Below are 17922 nucleotides of genomic sequence, written 5' to 3'. Positions count from 1 at the left end.
AGACATCCATTTATTTTGAAAAAAAACCTTAAATTGAGCATCTCAGCTTCCCCCAAACAATTCTGAGGAAGGGTCACTGGACCTGAAACGTTAATTCTGATTTCTCTCCAGATGCTGACAGTCATGCTGACCTTCTCTCTCAGTTTCTGTTTTGTTCCCCCCAACAATATTCAGGGAAAAATTATAGTTTACATCTGCACTTTATTAACAAAATCATACTGTATAACCAATTACCTAATGCCTTCTAAATAGTTTGGGCATAGAGCTTTCTACAGTGCTCCAGTTATATCGGTTAAGATTTTGTTCACTTAAATGAAACAGAAAGCACAGGGCCAGTCGATCAAGACAATTGGGAGTGGGTGAGCATCATTATTTTGAAAACTTTCAACATATCTTTTTCTGACATTTTCCTCACGTTCCTTCTCATCTCTCCCTTTCACTATCTCTCCCTCCCTCTAGTCAGAACATCCACTTCTTCCAATCCAATGATTGAGAATTCAAGTCCCCTATTCCTGACACAGCAACAAGGGAGATGCACTGTCCGAACTGATAGTGAGCCATAAGGCACTTTCCAACCTTTCCTTCCCACGTGTCGTTTTTCAAAGAGCAGATGAGTTCTCCCAGCACCCTGACCAGTATTTACTCCCCCACCATCATCACCAGTAAACAATAATATGGTCAAGATCACATTGTTGGGTGTGGGATCTTGATGTGCACAAATAGCTGCTATATTTTCTGGATTATAATAGTGACAACACTTTTAATGTAATAAAAGTACTTTTTGTCATTTAGGGACTTTGGGACACCGCGAAAGCTAGGCGCCACCTCAATGCCAGACTTTCTTGCCGCCTCCCTCCCTTTACGTTTCCACCTCTCCTCCCCCCACGCCGCCTGGTATTATTGAACTGCCTTTCTCTCTGGAATTCTTTATCCCGCTCGATCCTGTTAGTTTCGTTCTTTCTTTTCCTCCCTCCTTACCTTTTCACCTGCTCCTGGCTTCGGATCCGCTGCTGAACACTGTCCGCCGCCCGGTCCCTCAGCTTCACGGTTCCGACTGGAAACCAAAGCCCCCTCATCACATTCCGTCCGGCGCCTACAGCACCACCAGTGGCCACGCCGGGAACTACACGGACTGACTTGGAACTGCTCATCCAAAGACAGCCAATATCACCAAAAGATTATTCATTTATTAAACTGGGATTTTAATTTCCTCTCCATCCCTTGGAATATTTACTGTAGGAATTGTGGATCACCATCGGTATCCTTTGCATATTTGAATGTCAATAACTCAGGCCAAACTCAGTTGTACGAGCAAAATAATTTCTTTTAAGTCTGTGATACAACTTGATATTATCAAGTTCATAGATATGGGAGGATATTAGGCTACAATTAGTGATGCAAATGTCTCTGCACTTGCAACATTTTTCATAATTTTAAAACCAGAATAAAAATTATGACTCTTCAGTTTCTCCAACAAATCTGCTTTTATTTCAGTTTTCCATCATCCACAGTATTTTACTTTGATTACAGGTGCAAGTCAATTTTCAATTTTAATTCAGTCGCTGTCAGGGCAGAGTTTTATGACACACGCTGTCCCCGATGAAGTGATAAATAGCTGTCATTATGACCAGTTTCAGGATGAAGGACAAATTGAATTACATACTCGATAAATTGACTGACCTGTTCCTGCATAAATGAAGCTTGTAAAATATGCACTAAAATAAAACAAAGAACTGTAGGTGCTGGAGTTCTGAAACAAAAGCAGATATTGCTGGAGAAATTCAGCAAGTCTGGTATCATCGGTGGGGAGAAAGCCAAGTTAACATTTCTAGTCCAGTGACTCTTTCATTCCTCCTCCATTCCTAACACCTCCCCACACCCACAGCATCTTCCCTTTCATTGGAGAAGATTCAACACCACGTTTACCTCCTCCCTGTTCACTATCCAAGGCCCAAAACATACCTCCTAGGTGAAGCAGTGATTTACATGCACTTCATTCAATCTAGTCCACTGCATCCATTGTTCACAGTGTGGTCACCTCTCTGTTGGGGAGATGAAATGCAGACTGGGTGACTGTTTGCAGAACACCTACATTTTACTTTTAAAAATGACTATGAGCTTCCAGTTGTCTGTCACTTCAGCATATCACATGTTTCCATGCCAATATTTCCATCACAAGCCTTCTGTAGTGTTCCAGTGAGCCTTAGAGCAAGCTCAAAGAACGACATTGCATTTTCTGCCTGGGAAATCAGCATTGAGCCCAGCAGCTTTAGAGCCTGATTCCATATTTTAACTCATGCCCACACTCTGGTCCTGTCACAATACAGATTGCTTTTATAATAGCTTCCTCATTCTCTCCTACACTCAGCTCTCAATCACTTACTCAGCTTCTATTCTATCCTGGTCGACTGTCAATAATCCCTTTGTCAGCCTACCCCATTCATATCTCTGTCTCCACCATCTGCTCACTACTTCTTTTCCCCACTCCCCAACCTCATTTTCAGCATAAATGTCATTTTTCCTGGCTGCTATCAGTTGTGATAAAGTTACCAGACTCTAAATGTTAACTCTGCTTTCTCCCCACAAGTGCTGTCAGACCTGCTAAGTTTTGCTAATAATTTTGGTTTGTGTTTCTTATAAAATAGACAATGTGTTCTTTTTGACATTTGTATTGGAATTTTTGGGAATTAATCAGAACCAAGTTTAAGTAGGTATTTTAACTAAAATTGATAGATGGATGTTTTTCTCATATTGTTTCCATTAATTTGCATGACTGTAGTTTTTATACACGCTAACCCATTATAAATAATACACATTGAATGGTTGAAGGATGTATTGGCCACTTGTCATCTTTTCCCTCATTGGTTCCTTCTTTTTAAATTTGATTCCATGCAATTGCTAAAGAAAGAAAAATGTCTGTGGCTTAAAGTTACTGGCACTTCTCTACAAATGCTGAAGAGCTTTGCTTCAATCTCTTAGCTGAACGTAAAAAAAAGTTTTAGATCTAGTTTAGCTTGTGAATCAGCCATCCAATGAATTGAAACATAATAGAAACCCTATGTGACTGTTGCTATGAAATTTACTATATTTTGGGTTTATTTCTGTGTCATGATGATATAAAATTCTCACTAAAAATCATTCCATCTCATTGAATAACTCTCAGAAGGAAGAAAATAATAACGTTCGCAAATGAGACAGTCTCACTGGATTCAACTGACACGATGTGGGCGGCACGGTGGCACAGTGGTTAGTACTGTTGCCTCACAGCGCCAGAGACCAGGGTTCAATTCCCGCCTCAGGCGACTGACTGTGTGGAGTTTACACATTCTCCCCGTGTCTGCGTGGGTTTCCTCCGGGTGCTCCGGTTTCCTCCACAGTCCAAAAATGTGCAGGTCAGGTGAATTGGCTATGCTAAATTGCCCGTAGTGTTAGGTGCAGGGATAAATGTAGGGGAATGGGTCTGGGTGGGTTGCGCTTCGGCGGGTCGGTGTGGACTTGTTGGGCCGAAGGGCCTGTTTCCACACTGTAAGTAATCTAATCTAAAGAAAATACAATTGGAGCTCCACAATGATCAGTACATTCATTTCTAAGTATTACTGGCTTTTCATCTGGGATTAACAACTTTGGGGTTGAGTGAAAATAAAAAGGTTAAAAATTATCTAAGACACTTGAAAATAGCTACCAAATTATAAGACCTACAAAAGACTCTGGGGATGAAATTCCTCTTTACAGGTATGACTTAAACCCCAAACTAATTAGGCAAAGAAGAGAATTGACACCACCTTCCCCCCCCCCCCACCCACAACCACCCACCCATCCATAATCTGGAGGGTCACAGGAGATCTCTGACAATGGACCCTTTAAATTCTTTATCAAAATGCATTGCCCTCATTGTATGCAGCCAATCAGTTTTGGCACAGTGAAATATCTCTAGGAAGCCATGACTGTAAATCTGTGATTTTTGCTGTAGAGGGAGACACACCCAGACACATGGAAAAGCCTCAAGGAATTTGTAGCAACATCAATAATAAGGACTCTTTTTTTCTCTTTGGTAGTGGTGTCAGTTCTGTTAAAAGTGATCTGCAAACTCAATTTTCAATAACTGCAACATTTGCTATAACTGAGTGCATCCAAGAAACCAATGTTTAAAATTAATCTCAGCTTAAAACTTTATGATCAAGTGATATAAATTCTGATGTACATACATTAAAAATATCATTCACATGAGTTAATGACATATGGGTTTTTTGTATATCTGTAATCAGTAATTAATCTATTTTTCTGTAGCCATGGTAATTTATTTTAAAACAGTTTGAGCAGGCTGCTTCGACTGCCTAACAGATTTTGTTTACTTTAGGATTTGACAAGCTATTAAGGTAAACAATTGTACTTAAACGTTTTTGGCAGAAAATTTTGGACTGGAAGTTTTTTTAACTTATGGGAAAAGCCTATAATAGAGATGAGACACTTTTGTTTCAGTCTTATTTTGTTTTGGGCAATCTGTGAATATTTTGGATAGAGATGCACCTATGGGGCAGTGCTCCTTTAAACAGGGAGAATATTGTAAACTAGATTATTTTAGAGTTAGGAGTTAGCTATAGTTCCAGATTGGATGTGTTGGAATAAAAACCTAAAGAAGTTCTGGATGTAGGTTTGCTCACTGAGCTGGAAGGTTCATTTCCAGTTGTTTCATCAACCTATTAGGTAACAGCTTCAGTGGGCCTCCAGCTGAAGCACTGCTGATAATTCCTGCTTTCTATTTATATGTTTGGGTTTTATTGCATTGGCGTTGTCATTTCCTGTTCTTTTTCTCAGGGGGCGGTAGATGGAGTCTGACTCAATGTGTTTGTTGAGTGAGTTCCGGTTGGAATGCTATGCTTCTAGGAATTCTCTTACATGTCTCCTGTTTGGCTTGTCCTAGGATGGATGTGTTGTCCCAGTCGAAGTGGTGTCCTTCCTTATCTGTATGTAAGGATATTAGTGAGAGAGAGTAATGTCATTTTGTGGCTTGTTGATGTCCATGTATTCTGGTGGCTAAAACCTAAAGATGACGAAGTTCAGTCTATTGAAACACAACTGTGTTATAGCTTCAGGAATAAGCTTTCAGAAATTCCAGTCGAAGAGTTAACATCACAATTATCATAAATCTATGGACATGTTAGAGAAAGAGATTCGGGTGTGAGTTCTGTACAAGGATGTTTTAAAAGTTTTTGGGGACTAGTGGGATTACACTTTTACTACATGCTAGAACTTTTTTTTTTAGCTATTCTAGCTTTTGCTTTCCCTGATAATTTTGTTTTATTGTTAAAATAGCATGCTTCTGCTTTAGTGAGAGAACACCTCATTAAAACTCAAACATAATCTTTCAAAGCCATATTTCAATCTGGGATCTGACATTTACAGTAATAGGAATGGGATCATAACACCTAAAGAACTAGCAAAGGGTCCTAAGCCATATATTTTATCTTCGTGTTTGACTTTTCTCCCCCCATAATTTTCTATGGGTGTTTGTGTGCGCTGATCTTACTGCATTTAGGCTGTCTGTTTGCAATCACATTTTTATATTTTCTTCTGGTTTAAACAGTTAATTAATTTGCTCTCTTTGATTAAAGAAAACTTGTTGATTGGCTTATGATCAAAGTGGAAATCGTTAACTATTTTTAGTAATAGGAGAGAAGTATAGTTGTGTGCAAAAAATAAATTAAACCTTTGTTGTGACCAGAGAAAATTGAACAGAAGGGCTCAGTTTATGCCTTCTCACCTGCTTGTAACAGTTGTGCATGAGTTAATTATCATGCAAGGCATTTCAGGTTGAGTGTCAATGCATTCCATTTATGGGAAAGAGCCATGGAGCTGCTTCATAATAAAAATGTTCAAAGAATCAATAGCATAACAAAGATCACAATAAATTAGCTTAAGGCTCCAATGCATTAAAGATGACATTGCAACTCATTCAAGTGCAATTCAGAAAGCAATACAAAAATTTAAATCTAAGAGGAAGAAATTTTTAAAAATTATAAAATTTGTAACAAATCAGAATCAGAGATAACCATTTAATTTAAATTGAAAGTGATTTGAAGTTTTATTTGATATTTGATGCTACAAATTGCAATGTCTTGGCTAGAATAATACATGTTATAACTACAATTTGTCTTGTACGATCATAATCTACAGTAGTCAAGAGAGCTGGGACAGAGGAGCAGAGAGCAATTAAGCTTTGTAGTTAGTCAAATTTAAATTACATCCTCACTTGGAAAAAGCAGTGTTAATGGCATAGGTACTGCATTGTCAAAACATTGACAAGCTATATAATCTTTTCAACTATATAAGTGAAATGCCTCCTAAAAAGTCAATCTTTAATCATTATTCGGTTCTTTAATTGGACTTTAAACCAGATATTGCTTTTATTACAACATAAAACGTAAGCCATGAATATGACTTAAAGTAGTTGTTTTACAAAACCAGGGTAAATGTGTTAAGTCACAAAATACATGAAACAAATTCAAAGACAAGCATTTGCCATTACACTTCAAACAGCAGGATCTGACCACTTCCATGAATTTGTGGAAGTTCATCCCTCCCTATAAAACTATTTGGCGCATTATGTTTAAAAAAAAATTATGTAGTACCTCTTTATGTTCAACATTTTCAAACTCAACATTTCAACAGTTGAAAGGAGGATGACCTTAACATACAAGATACACACATTGGTGCTTTCCTGATTTACTTCAGCTTTTTACAAAATGCAGAAACATTAATTGGCCATTTAAAATGCTCACATCATTTAAGTCTCTTGTCTTGAATTAGAGACTCCCATGTGACTTGGATTTCTTAGAGGGATGTTCTGTTGAATCTGCAAATTATTTAGAGTGCACCAGAAATATTTACTAATGATCTGACCCAGTTCTTTTTTTTTGGGGGGGGGGGGGGTGAAGGGAAATGATAAGCATGAAAAGGAGGAAAAGAAACAATTTTTCCAACTCTCTGTTAATCAGCCATGAATTCTCCTCTGCGTCAGCAAAAGTTTTACAATTCTGGCTCGGTGTCATTAGTTGCTTTAGTAAAAGACTTCAGCCACCATCCCATGTCCTCAGTTTCTTTCACCTCCAAGGCCAGCAAGATCCCAATTCCTAGATTTGTTATAGCTGTCATTTGCTGCCATAGGAACAGCCCAAGGGTAAAGGTGCCTGTTTCTTACCCTACACCATGGACAGGCTCACTTATTTCATCCAGTGGCTTCATTTGTTCTGGACAGATGAATCAAACTGATGAGGTTCCCAGGACTCGAATTCAGTATCTTCTGATTTGGAGTCAGGCACTTCACATCTGAACCATTTCACATGTAACAGTTTTAATTTACCCTTTTTTGCAAACCAGACTTCATACTAAAAAATAACAGACTTGACCTTTATTTAATTCCTCACAGAAAAACACAGTTTACAGTTTGGGAGAAAAAAAATTATAAACATTACTTTTGTGAAAAGAAAAAAAAATACAGAGGAATGGATCATGCTCTTGGTAGGTTCCACATTACATTGTTCTTTTACAAGCTATTCAACTGGACAAATCAAAAACTGCAGCATCAACAACTTCTATTTCCTCATAGACAATGAACGTCTCAGAAATAGATCAGTCAGTTTTTTCTTGTTTGCCCATTTTGGTCCAGCTATGTACCAGTTTCTCCGTTAAGCACTATATTTACTGCATTGAACTACAACAAAGCCAACATAAAATTACAGTTTTTGCAACATCATTGTGTGAAAAGACTTGACAGCTGTACAATCTATTGCACGCGCCAGGAAACATGGCTGATTGGTCAACATAGAAAATTTTCTAATTCAGCCCTCCCGGGCAGCAACTCGTGGTTCTGCCAAAGTGTTGTGGATGATGCTGACAACAGAATCTACCGAAGCTCCCTTTAAGAATGTCCAATGATCTCCTTCGATTACATGAATTAAGACCATTCCATCACAAACCTGGAAGTGAAAGAAGGAGATGAAAATAATAATGAAAGACATAGAAAGACATGATGAGGTTTACTGTAATCTAAACAGCCCGACAGGAGACTGACAAGATTTGAGGCAATATCAATTTTGCATCTGAAAATTTGGTTAAACACTAGTGATTATAGTGAGGTCAGCCAGGTGGACCTCAGAATAAGAGTTCTCTGATTGGACCAGATTAATAGCCTCAATCAGGGAGCCCTGGCTCACTGGTAAGAACAGAAATGCTGAATAAAGATTCGTGCACCTCATGTCTCTCACTGTGTCTCACACCTACACTCACACCATGGGTGCTGGGGAAAAATAAGCACTACCGCAGTTAGGCGGTAGTGTGGGGGTTAATAAAAAAAAATAAATACAAAGAAAAAAAACAAGAGTTTTGAGAACATTATTTCCCCCTCCAACTCTATTTTGATTTAGTCCCTTCCCTTCCCTTCACTTTTTAAAAAAAAACAGAAATGCTCATGTAAGCTTTGCCCTTATTGGACTTTACTTGTTACTAGTTCAGTCACATGGTTAATTTTCCTGGGTGGTAGAAATATTGAATGAAATTATTTGCACAATGATGTCTTTACTAAGCCACTGCACATGTGTATATACACACACACAGAGTTTGGAGGGGGGGAGAGAGGAAAACAAAAAAAAAATTCTGATTCTCCTCTCTAGAAAGAACAGGCGTGTCTAACATCCTATTCACACTGAAGTCTCAGGGAACTGGATCAGTATCAAGGACTCTTCAAATGTAGATAAAGGGTGGCTTGGTGACGGGATGTCAGCCTCTATGGAGTTATTTTAACAATATTTTGCATTCATATAAAATTAGAATTCCATTTTGTATCACTGACCTAATCCAACAGTCCTTCTAACTATACAGTAAAACATCTTGCTGACAATTATTGCTAAGAGCTCCACCTTTTCTACATCCTCAGCTCTGGGGCACTGACAACAGATTAACTTCATCTGGTATTGTGAACCCAGGTGACTGTTATCTCCCAAGGTAAAAGTTCTCATTTTCATTTAAATAATACACGAGATACAATAAACCATCAGCTCAGTGCTTCTGCAGAGTCCTAACCCAAAACAATTAGCTTTGGAATGTAGCTATCGAGGCACATTTGTGAAGAGATTTCACTGCAAAAGACTTAAAAATATTGGATACAGAATCAGATGACAATATCAGTATTCAGACTTTCAGGAACAAAGAATATTGGAATAATTTGGAGATGCTGGTGTTGGACTGGGGTGTGCAAAGTTAAAAATCTCAACACCAGGTTATAGTCCAACAGGTTTAATTGGAAGCACACTAGCTTTCGGAGCGGCGCTCCTTCAATCAGGTGGTTGTCAACCATCTGATGAAGGAGTGGCGCTCCAAAAGCTAGTGCTTCCAATTAAATCTATTGGACTATAACCTGGTGTTGTGTGATTTTTAATATTGGAATAATGCATTCTAAAAGATTTTTGATATGAGTCATGATAATGAAGTTGGCTACCTCACTGTGTTTTCCACTCAAGTGATGAGATAAAGTACACCACAATTTATTCATGAATTTGGGGTGTTTGAGACCCCAGACTACAAAATAATTCAGTAATCTGGGAGAACCCACTGACTGCGCAAAAGGCAAATCTAAAAAGATGTGCAGGATAGGTGGGTTAGCCATGGTAATTATAGGGTTATGAGGATAAAGTGAGGAGTAGGAGGTTGGGTCTGGATTGGATGCTCTTCAGAGTATCAGTACAGACTTGATGGACTGAATGGCTTCTTTGTGGGGATTCTATGAAAGAACCTATTTGATTGGCAGCTCAACCACCACCACCTTAAACACCATCCCTTCCTGGCACTCATTACTCACTGCTCTTACTGTCTAAGATACACAGCAGCAAGCATCCTATGGCAGCACATACTACACCCACCACTTCTACTCAAATGGAAGGACAAGGGTAACAGATACATTTGAATAGTACTATCTGCAAACTCTCCATCCATGTCACACTCCAACTTGGCTTGGTAAAACATCACCATTCTGTCATCATTGCTGCATTAAAACCCTTGGAACTCACTCTCTTAACAGTAGCTTGGAAATACTTTCACTACACACAGGTGACAGCCATTTAAACTGACAGTTCAGCATCACCTTCTCAAAGGCAACTAAAGATGGGCAATAAATATTGATCTTGCTAACATCGTCATATGTGAATGAATTTTTATTTAAATCCTACAGGAGATTCTATGGGAAAGGGAATGATATCGCTGTGTCTATCTGCATATTCCATGGGAAAGCCTTGAATCAATGTATTTGGAGGAATAAGTAAGTTGATAGACAAGGGAGTTTGATTTTGCATCCCTCACCCTGCCAACAAGTCAAAATGTATGAAATGCCTCTGAAACCATAGTTTTTAAAATGAAAAACTGGATAAACTTAAGTATTTCCCAGGATGTGGCCTTTGCTGGCCAGGCTTTTTTTTTTTTATTAGTCATCCCTAACTGTCCTCAAGAAAGGTGACAGTCAGTTGCCTCTTGAATTGGTGCAGTCCACTTTGTGAGAGAATACCCACCATGTTGTTAATAGTGGAGCTCCAGGACTTAAAAAAAAAGTGCTTAGATTTTCTATCTAAAAAAATCCAAGCCCATAGAAAAAGCAATTCAACTGGAATGAGGAATGAATATCATATTTCCAGAGAACAACAGCTCACCTCGGAGAGTTGGTAATCTCCACCCATACCCTCTTGAAGTTCATGAGTGGTCTTTGCTCGCAACAACGTGATGTTTCCACCGAATTTAGAAGCAGGGACATACTCGTCTGCTGCTTTAAGTTTGTAGTAGAAAGCAGTAGCAGCAAAACTAAGTGTGTTACGGTTGATGCTTTTATGGCTTGTGGTGATCATATCAACAACTGCATTGACCCTCGCTTGCAAGTTCTCCAGTGGTAGCAACTTTTCAAAGAGCTGTAAAAAGGAACAGTGCAAAGTTAATCATTTCCAATCCAAGAGTTTCAGACCAGTGTGCAGAAATATGATTCAGGGGCAGCACGGTGGCACAGTGGTTAGCACTGCTGCCTCACATCGCCAGAGACCCGGGTTCAATTCCCACCTCGGGCAACTGTCTCTGTGGAGTTTGCACATTCTCCCCTTGTCTGCGTGGGTTTCCTCCGGGTGCTCCGGTTTCCTCCCACAGTCCAAAAATGTGCAGATTAGGTGAATTGGCCATGCTACATTGCCCGTAGTGTCAGGTGAAGGGGTAAATGGAGGGGAATGGGTCTGGGTGGGTTGTTCTTCGGAGGGTCGGTGTGGACTTGTTGGGCCGAAAGGCCAGTTTCCACACTAAGTAATCTAATCTAAAAAAACTACTGTCACTCAAAATATTTTCACATTTCAGTCAGTTTAAGGCAAGATGCTAACATGGATAGAGGCTTGCCTGTCTGGCAGAAAGCAGAGTGTGGGAATAAAATGGTCCTTCTCAGGTTGGCAGTCGGTGTTAAGTGGTGTTCCGCAAGGCTCAGTGTTGGGACCACAACTTCTCACTTTATACATTAACGATTTAGATGAAGGAACTGAGGGCGCTCTGGCTATGTTGCTGATGGTACAAAGATACATTGAGGAGGCAGGGAGCCTGCAGAAGGGATTGCACAGATTAGGAGAGTGGGCAAAGAAGTGGCAGAGGAAGTACAAAATGGAAAAATGTGAGGTCATGTATCTTGGTAGGAAGAATACATGCATGGACGAGTTTCTAAATGGGGAGAGAATTCAGAAGTCTGAAGTGCAAAGAGACTTGGGATTTCTAGTCCAGGATTCTCTCAAGGTAAACTTGCAGGTTGAGTCAGTAGTTAGGAAGGCAAATGCAATGATTAAATTTAGTTCAAGAGGACTTGAATATAAAAGAGGGTATGTGCTTCGGAGGCTGTATAAGGCTCTGGTCAGACCACATTCAGAGTATTGTGCGCAGTTTTGGGCCCCATATCTCAGGAAGGATGTACTGACCCTGGAGCATGTTCAGAGGAGATTCACGAAAATGGTCCCAGGAATGAACAGATTAACATATGAGGAATGTTTGAGGACTATACTCGATAGAGTTTAGAAGATGAGAGGGCATATAACTGGAACTTACAGAATACTGAATGTCTGGACAGAGTGGATGTTGGGAAGATGTTTCCATTGGTAGGAGAAACTAGGACCAGTGGGCATAACCTCAGGGCAAAAGGGAAAACCTTTTAGAATGGAGATAAGGAGACACTTCTTCAGCCACAGGGTGGTGAATCTATGGAATTCACTGCCACAGAAGGCAGTGGAGGCCAGGTCATTGAGTATATTTAAGACAGAGATAGATAGGTAGGTTCTTGATTGTAAAGGGGATCAAGGGTTATGGGGAGAAAGTGGGAGAATGGGATTGAGAAACTTATCAGCCATGATTGAATGGTGGAGCAGACTTGGTGGGCCGAATGGCCTAATTTCTGCTCTTGGATCTTCTAGGACATAGAACAGTAAAGTACAGGCCCTTTGGCCCACGATGTTGTGCTGAGCATTTATCTTAATCGAAGATCAATCTAACCTACACACACCTCAATTTACTGCCATCCATGTGCTTGTCCAGCAGTCGCTTAAATGTCCCTACTACCAACGCTGGCAGTGCATTTCACACACCCATCACTCTCTACATAAACAGCCTACCTCTGACATCTCCCCTATACCATCCTCCAATCACCTGAAAAATTATGATCCCTCGTGACAGCCATTTCTGCCCTGGGGAAAAGTCTCTGGCTATTTACTCTGACTATGCCTCTCATTACCTTATACACCTCCATCAAGTCAGCTCTCTTCCTTCTTCTCTCCAGTGTGAAGAGCCCAAGCTCACTCAACCTCTCTTCATAAGACAAACCTCCAATCCAGGCAGCAACCTGGTAAAGGTCCTTTGCACCCTCTCTGAAGCATCTACATCCTTCCTATAATGAGACAACCAGAACTGGACATAATATTCCAAGTGTGGTTTAACCAGGGTTTTATAGAGCTGCAGCAAAACCTCACAGCTCTTAAACTCAATCCCCCTATTAAGGAAAACCAAAACACAATACACCTTCTTAACAACTCTTAACTTGGGTGGCAACTTTGAGGGATCTATGTACACGAACCCGAAGATCCCACTATTCCTCCACACTGCCAAGAATTCTGTCTTTAACTCTGTACTCCGCATTCAAATTCGATCTTTCAAAATGAATCACTTCACAGTCATCCAGGTTGAACTCCATCTGCTAATTCTCAGGCCAGCTCTGCATCCTATTAGTGTCTTTTTGTAGTCTGCAACAGCCCTCCTATCTACACCACCACCAATCTTCGTGTTATTGGCAAACTTACTAACCCAATCTTCTATTCCTTCATCGAAGTCATTAATAAATAACGACAAAAAGCAGAGGCCCAAGAACAGATCCCTGCGGGACACCACTGGTCACTGACCACCAGGCGAAATATTTTCCATCCACTACCATTCGCTGTCTTTTATTGGCCAGCCAATTCTGTATCCAGACATGCATATTTCCCTGCATCCCATACCTCCTAACTTTCTGAATGAGCTTACCATGGGGAACCGTATCAAATGCTTTACTGAAATCCATATATAGAATATCCATTGCTCGACCTTCAATTTGTCTCATCACATCCTCGAAAGAACTCAATAAGGCTTGTAAGGCATGACTTGCCCCTCACAAAGCCATGCTGACCATCTTTAATCGAACTATGTTTTTCCAAAGAGTCATAAATCCTCTCTCAAAATCCGTTTCAGTACCTTGCTTACCACAGATGTAAGACTAACTGGTCTGTAATTTCCAGGAATTTCCCTATTCCTTTTCTTGAACTGAGGAACAACAGTCACCTCCCTCCAATCACCCAGTACTACTCCCATGGAGAGTGAGGATGCAAAGATCATTGCCAGAGGTGCAGCAACCTCATTCCTTGCTTCCCGCAGTAACCTTGGATATATCTGGTCCAGCTCTGGGGACTTATCTATCTTTATGCTTCCCAGAATTTCCAGCACATCCACTTTCCTAATATCAATCTGTTCAAGCCTATTAATCTTGTCCATGACGTTCTATCAACAAAGTCCCTCTCTCTAGTGATTTCTGAAGCAAAACCTCATTTAGGGCCTCCCCTACCTCTTCAGACTCCTGGCACAAGTTCCCTCCACTATCCCTGATCGGGTCTTATGGTTATATTATGGTCTTAAATGTTGTATTGAATCCAGGTCCCTAGCGCTGTGAGGCAGCAGTATTAACCACGATGCTGCCCCCAGAAATCTAATGAAACAAACAGCTAACAACATAATTTTACTTCCTGGCCAAAACATGTTGTCAAAAGAAGTTTAGAAAAAGGAAGATTTGTTTATGCTGTGAATAATTATTGACTGACTTCATAATTTCCAATTAACTTGCAGGACCCAGTTTACTGGCAAATCTAGCACAAATAGAATCTGGTTTTAACATTTTATCTTCATTTAGTTTGGAATAATCACGTTCCAATTATGCTTGACATTTCTTCTAATTGCACCATAAGAGCTCCTTGCTACTTCATGACAAAACTTAACTGTCAGTCTTTATTAACGTGTTTTGCTTCAAATTACCAACAAAAGCAGCTAAGCAAGTTCTTGACAGAAGCAAAATCAAAGTACATCACATTCAGGTTGAAATCATGCCCCCTCTCATTGTTAGGAGGAAGCAAATTTTAAGAGAAACCACAGCAACATCAGGGACACCACACCCTTTCAGTCACAATTGTCTGGCCATACAATGGGAAGTTTATACAGACATCAAAATAAATTATGTATGTGTGGGAACAGTCAGGTTCCTTTCAATACACACTTCTCAGTTTTGTTATCATTCATCTCCTTTTCCCACAGATTGTTTTCTTAGAAATATACTCAGTTATTACCTTGTTATGTTCAGTGTTTGTGAACTGCCCAACAAATGCACACATTGCTTTGGTTTCTGCTTCAGCATCATTTCCAGTTGTAAGTTTTGCTTTGTAACTCTAGAAATCCAGGAAAAGCAAAGTATATCATTGCTGATCATAGCAAAATAAGCAGGATTTAAAAGTAGAACGTGCTGGAGAAACTCAGTAAATCCAACAGAATCTGTTGAGAGAGACAAAGTCAGAAGTCACACAACACCAGGTTATAGTCCAACACATCCATTTGAAATATCAAGCTTACAGAGTGTCGTAGAGTCATAGAGATGTACAGCACAGAAACAGAACTGTCCCTTCATCAGATGAAGTGAACCTCATGAAGGAGCAGCACTCCAAAAGCTTGAGATTTCAGATAAACCTGCTGGACTATAACCTGATGTCGTGTGACTTCTGACTTTGTCCAGCCCAGTCCAACACCAGCACCTCCACATCACGTTGAGAAAAACAGAGTTAATACTTCCAGATCAATTTGATTCTTCTTCACAACTAAAGTGGCCTGGAAAAGTGGTATACTTCGCATACAAGTAAAATGGAAGTAGTGGAGCAGATGGAACAACTGGTAAAAGGTGAAGTGAGCATTAATAATAGTATGAAAGAGATAGAAATGAAGAGTAGGTGTGAATGGCTGGATTACTAATAACACCACCATTCACATCTCTCTTCATCTATATCCTTTTCTTTATGCTATCAATTTTGTTCAAGGACACCTTTACCATCTGTTCCACGTGATTCTACGTATCACATTCAAGCCTCTTCTTGGGTTCCAAAGAAGAGTAATTTGGGATTCAAACCTTTAACTCTGTTACTTTAACACTACCAGACCTGCTGAGTTTCTCCAGTGTTTTCAATTTTATTTCAGATCTCCAACATCTGCAGTACTTTCTTTTCATGTTAAGGTTTAGGCATAGTTTTATTAAAATAATTCTGTGGAGGGTCAAAGATAAAGCATGGTAGTTATCAATTAATGATCTTATCCACGCAATTCATTTTAGCCAATAAAATGGTTTAATACTTTCCATAACGACAATATGCAAAGCAGTCAGACTTAAGAGAAACACAGGTGATAGAGTCAGTTCCAGCCATTTTACACACCACGGCTGCTGCTCTTAAAGGATCCAATGATGAATTAAAAACTAATTACATCAAAGTCAATGGACAAGGAAGTCAGGCTGAGCATTCACAGCAAATTAGTAAAGGGAATCATCATAAATGCACAGCAAGGTCAATCAACGTCTTAAGGTTCGAGGTTTCAGGCTTGTGCCTTTATTAAAAGTGAAGAATGACAGATGAACAGGCACTTTTTTAAGATATATAAAGCAAACGAAAGGGGTGGGGAGAGAAGCAGAAGCTCCACCGACCAAATGACTAGCACTCTGATTAACAGACAACAATGAGGTGAATCTTAGACAGTGTGATACCTGTGTGTAGGAGGCCACATATGAGTGGGAACCATCAAGTAAGATCAGGCAGTCAACAGGACGAGGCATGTTTGCCTGTGTTTGCAGCTGTGTGCAAATTTCAAAAGCTACACAGGCTCCAAAGGAGTAACCAGCAATTCTGTAGGGCCCCTCAGGCTGAACTTGTTTAATACAGCCAAGATAATAGGAAGCCAAGTTTGGAATGCTATCCAGTGGCGCAGCTACACCAAAAAAAAAGACTAGGTTAATGCAATGTAGTAATCCACAGTATTCAAGCCCAGTCTATTTCACATTCACCTTGTCACCAAGTATGCAACTCTGAGCTCCCTCTATGGAATCGAGTGGGGCAATGAGAAATGATGGACAGTGGAGTTCTTGTTCACTCCATTCAAAACAGTAACCCATTGTAATTCATGCAAGACCAGCAATTCCTGCAATTTGTTCACGTGCCAGACCAACATTTACTACCTGTCATTAATTGCTCTAAAGGTAGTGGTGGTGGGTTATTTTCTTGAAACACTATTCGCTACAGTATAGGAAGATTATGTTTGTACTAGAGAGGGTGTGGAGGAGATTCACCAGAAATGTGGTGGTGTTCCCATGAAGTTGCTGCCTTTGCTGTACAAAAGTTAGGGCTCAGACAAGGGAAATACATCACACATGAAGCAGTGATTGTTATATATTTGGACTTTCTGAAGGCATTTAATGAGTTACCACACATCAGAATAACACAAATCCATGGTGTTGGGATTGTATAATAGCATGAATAAAGGATTGTCTAACTAAAAGTAAACAAGGAGTTGGGATAAGGAGGTAATTTCCACAGGATCTGTAACTAGTGGAGTGCCACAGGGATCAGTAATAATTTTTTATATTGGTTGTATACTTGAATGAGGCAACTGAATGCACTATAGTCACTATATATAGATCAGATTAGATTACTTACTGTGTGGAAACAGGCCCTTCAGCCTAACAAGTCCACACCGCCCCGCCGAAGCGCAACCCATCCATACCCCGACATTTACCCCTTACCTAACACTACGGGCAATTTAGCATGGCCAATTCACCTAACCTGCACATCTTTGGACTGTGGGAGGAAACTGGAGCACCCGGAGGAAACCCACGCAGACACCGGGAGAACGTGCAAACTCCACACAGTCAGTCGCCTGAGGCGGGAATTGAACCCGGGTCTCTGGCGCTGTGAGGCAGCAGTGCTAACCACTGTGCCACCGTGCCGCCCACTAATAGCACACAAATTGGTGGAAAGACAAGTGTTCAGTCTGCAGCGAGATATAGACAAGTCCGGCGAGTGGGCAAATCTTGGATGGTGGAATATAATGTGAGAAAATGTCATGTTATGCACTTTTGCAAGAAGAGTACAGCAGCTGATTATTATTAAAATGGAGAAAGACTGTGGAGAGCTCCAGCAGTGAGATTCCAAGTCTTCATGCATAAAACACAAAAAGTCCATATACAAGTTTAGCGGGAAACAGGGAGGGCAAATAGAATGTTGGCCTTTATTTTAAGGGGAAATGGAGTATAAAAATAGGAAAGTC

At 40.1% G+C, this 17922-nt stretch overlaps 2 protein-coding genes across 4 annotated transcripts in view; both read right to left on the bottom strand.

Annotated features, from left to right (window-relative positions):
- Positions 1 to 1067, bottom strand: part of dus1l (dihydrouridine synthase 1-like (S. cerevisiae)) — a 110089-nt gene extending 109022 nt beyond the window's left edge. Inside the window, exon 1 of the mRNA XM_043714710.2 lies at positions 979 to 1067. The gene's annotated coding sequence lies outside the window, so the exon portion shown is untranslated. The remainder of the gene's footprint in view (positions 1 to 978) is intronic.
- A 6326-nt stretch (positions 1068 to 7393) lies between these two features.
- fasn (fatty acid synthase) overlaps positions 7394 to 17922 on the bottom strand; it is an 88497-nt gene continuing 77968 nt past the window's right edge. For all 3 annotated transcript variants that reach the window (XM_043714700.2, XM_043714699.2, XM_088000593.1), the window contains 4 exons: positions 16367 to 16587; positions 14913 to 15011; positions 10695 to 10946; positions 7394 to 7976 (listed from right to left, as the gene is read on the bottom strand). In XM_043714700.2, the coding sequence (XP_043570635.2) occupies positions 7839 to 7976; positions 10695 to 10946; positions 14913 to 15011; positions 16367 to 16587 (710 nt within the window). In that variant the 3' untranslated portion in view covers positions 7394 to 7838. The remainder of the gene's footprint in view (positions 7977 to 10694; positions 10947 to 14912; positions 15012 to 16366; positions 16588 to 17922) is intronic.

The sequence above is a fragment of the Chiloscyllium plagiosum genome, unplaced genomic scaffold (genome assembly GCF_037043375.1).
Source record: "Chiloscyllium plagiosum isolate Xiang-an unplaced genomic scaffold, Cpla_swu_hap1 HiC_scaffold_25, whole genome shotgun sequence".
Classification (NCBI taxonomy): domain Eukaryota; kingdom Metazoa; phylum Chordata; class Chondrichthyes; order Orectolobiformes; family Hemiscylliidae; genus Chiloscyllium; species Chiloscyllium plagiosum.
This window is presented reverse-complemented; position numbering and strand designations above follow the sequence as displayed.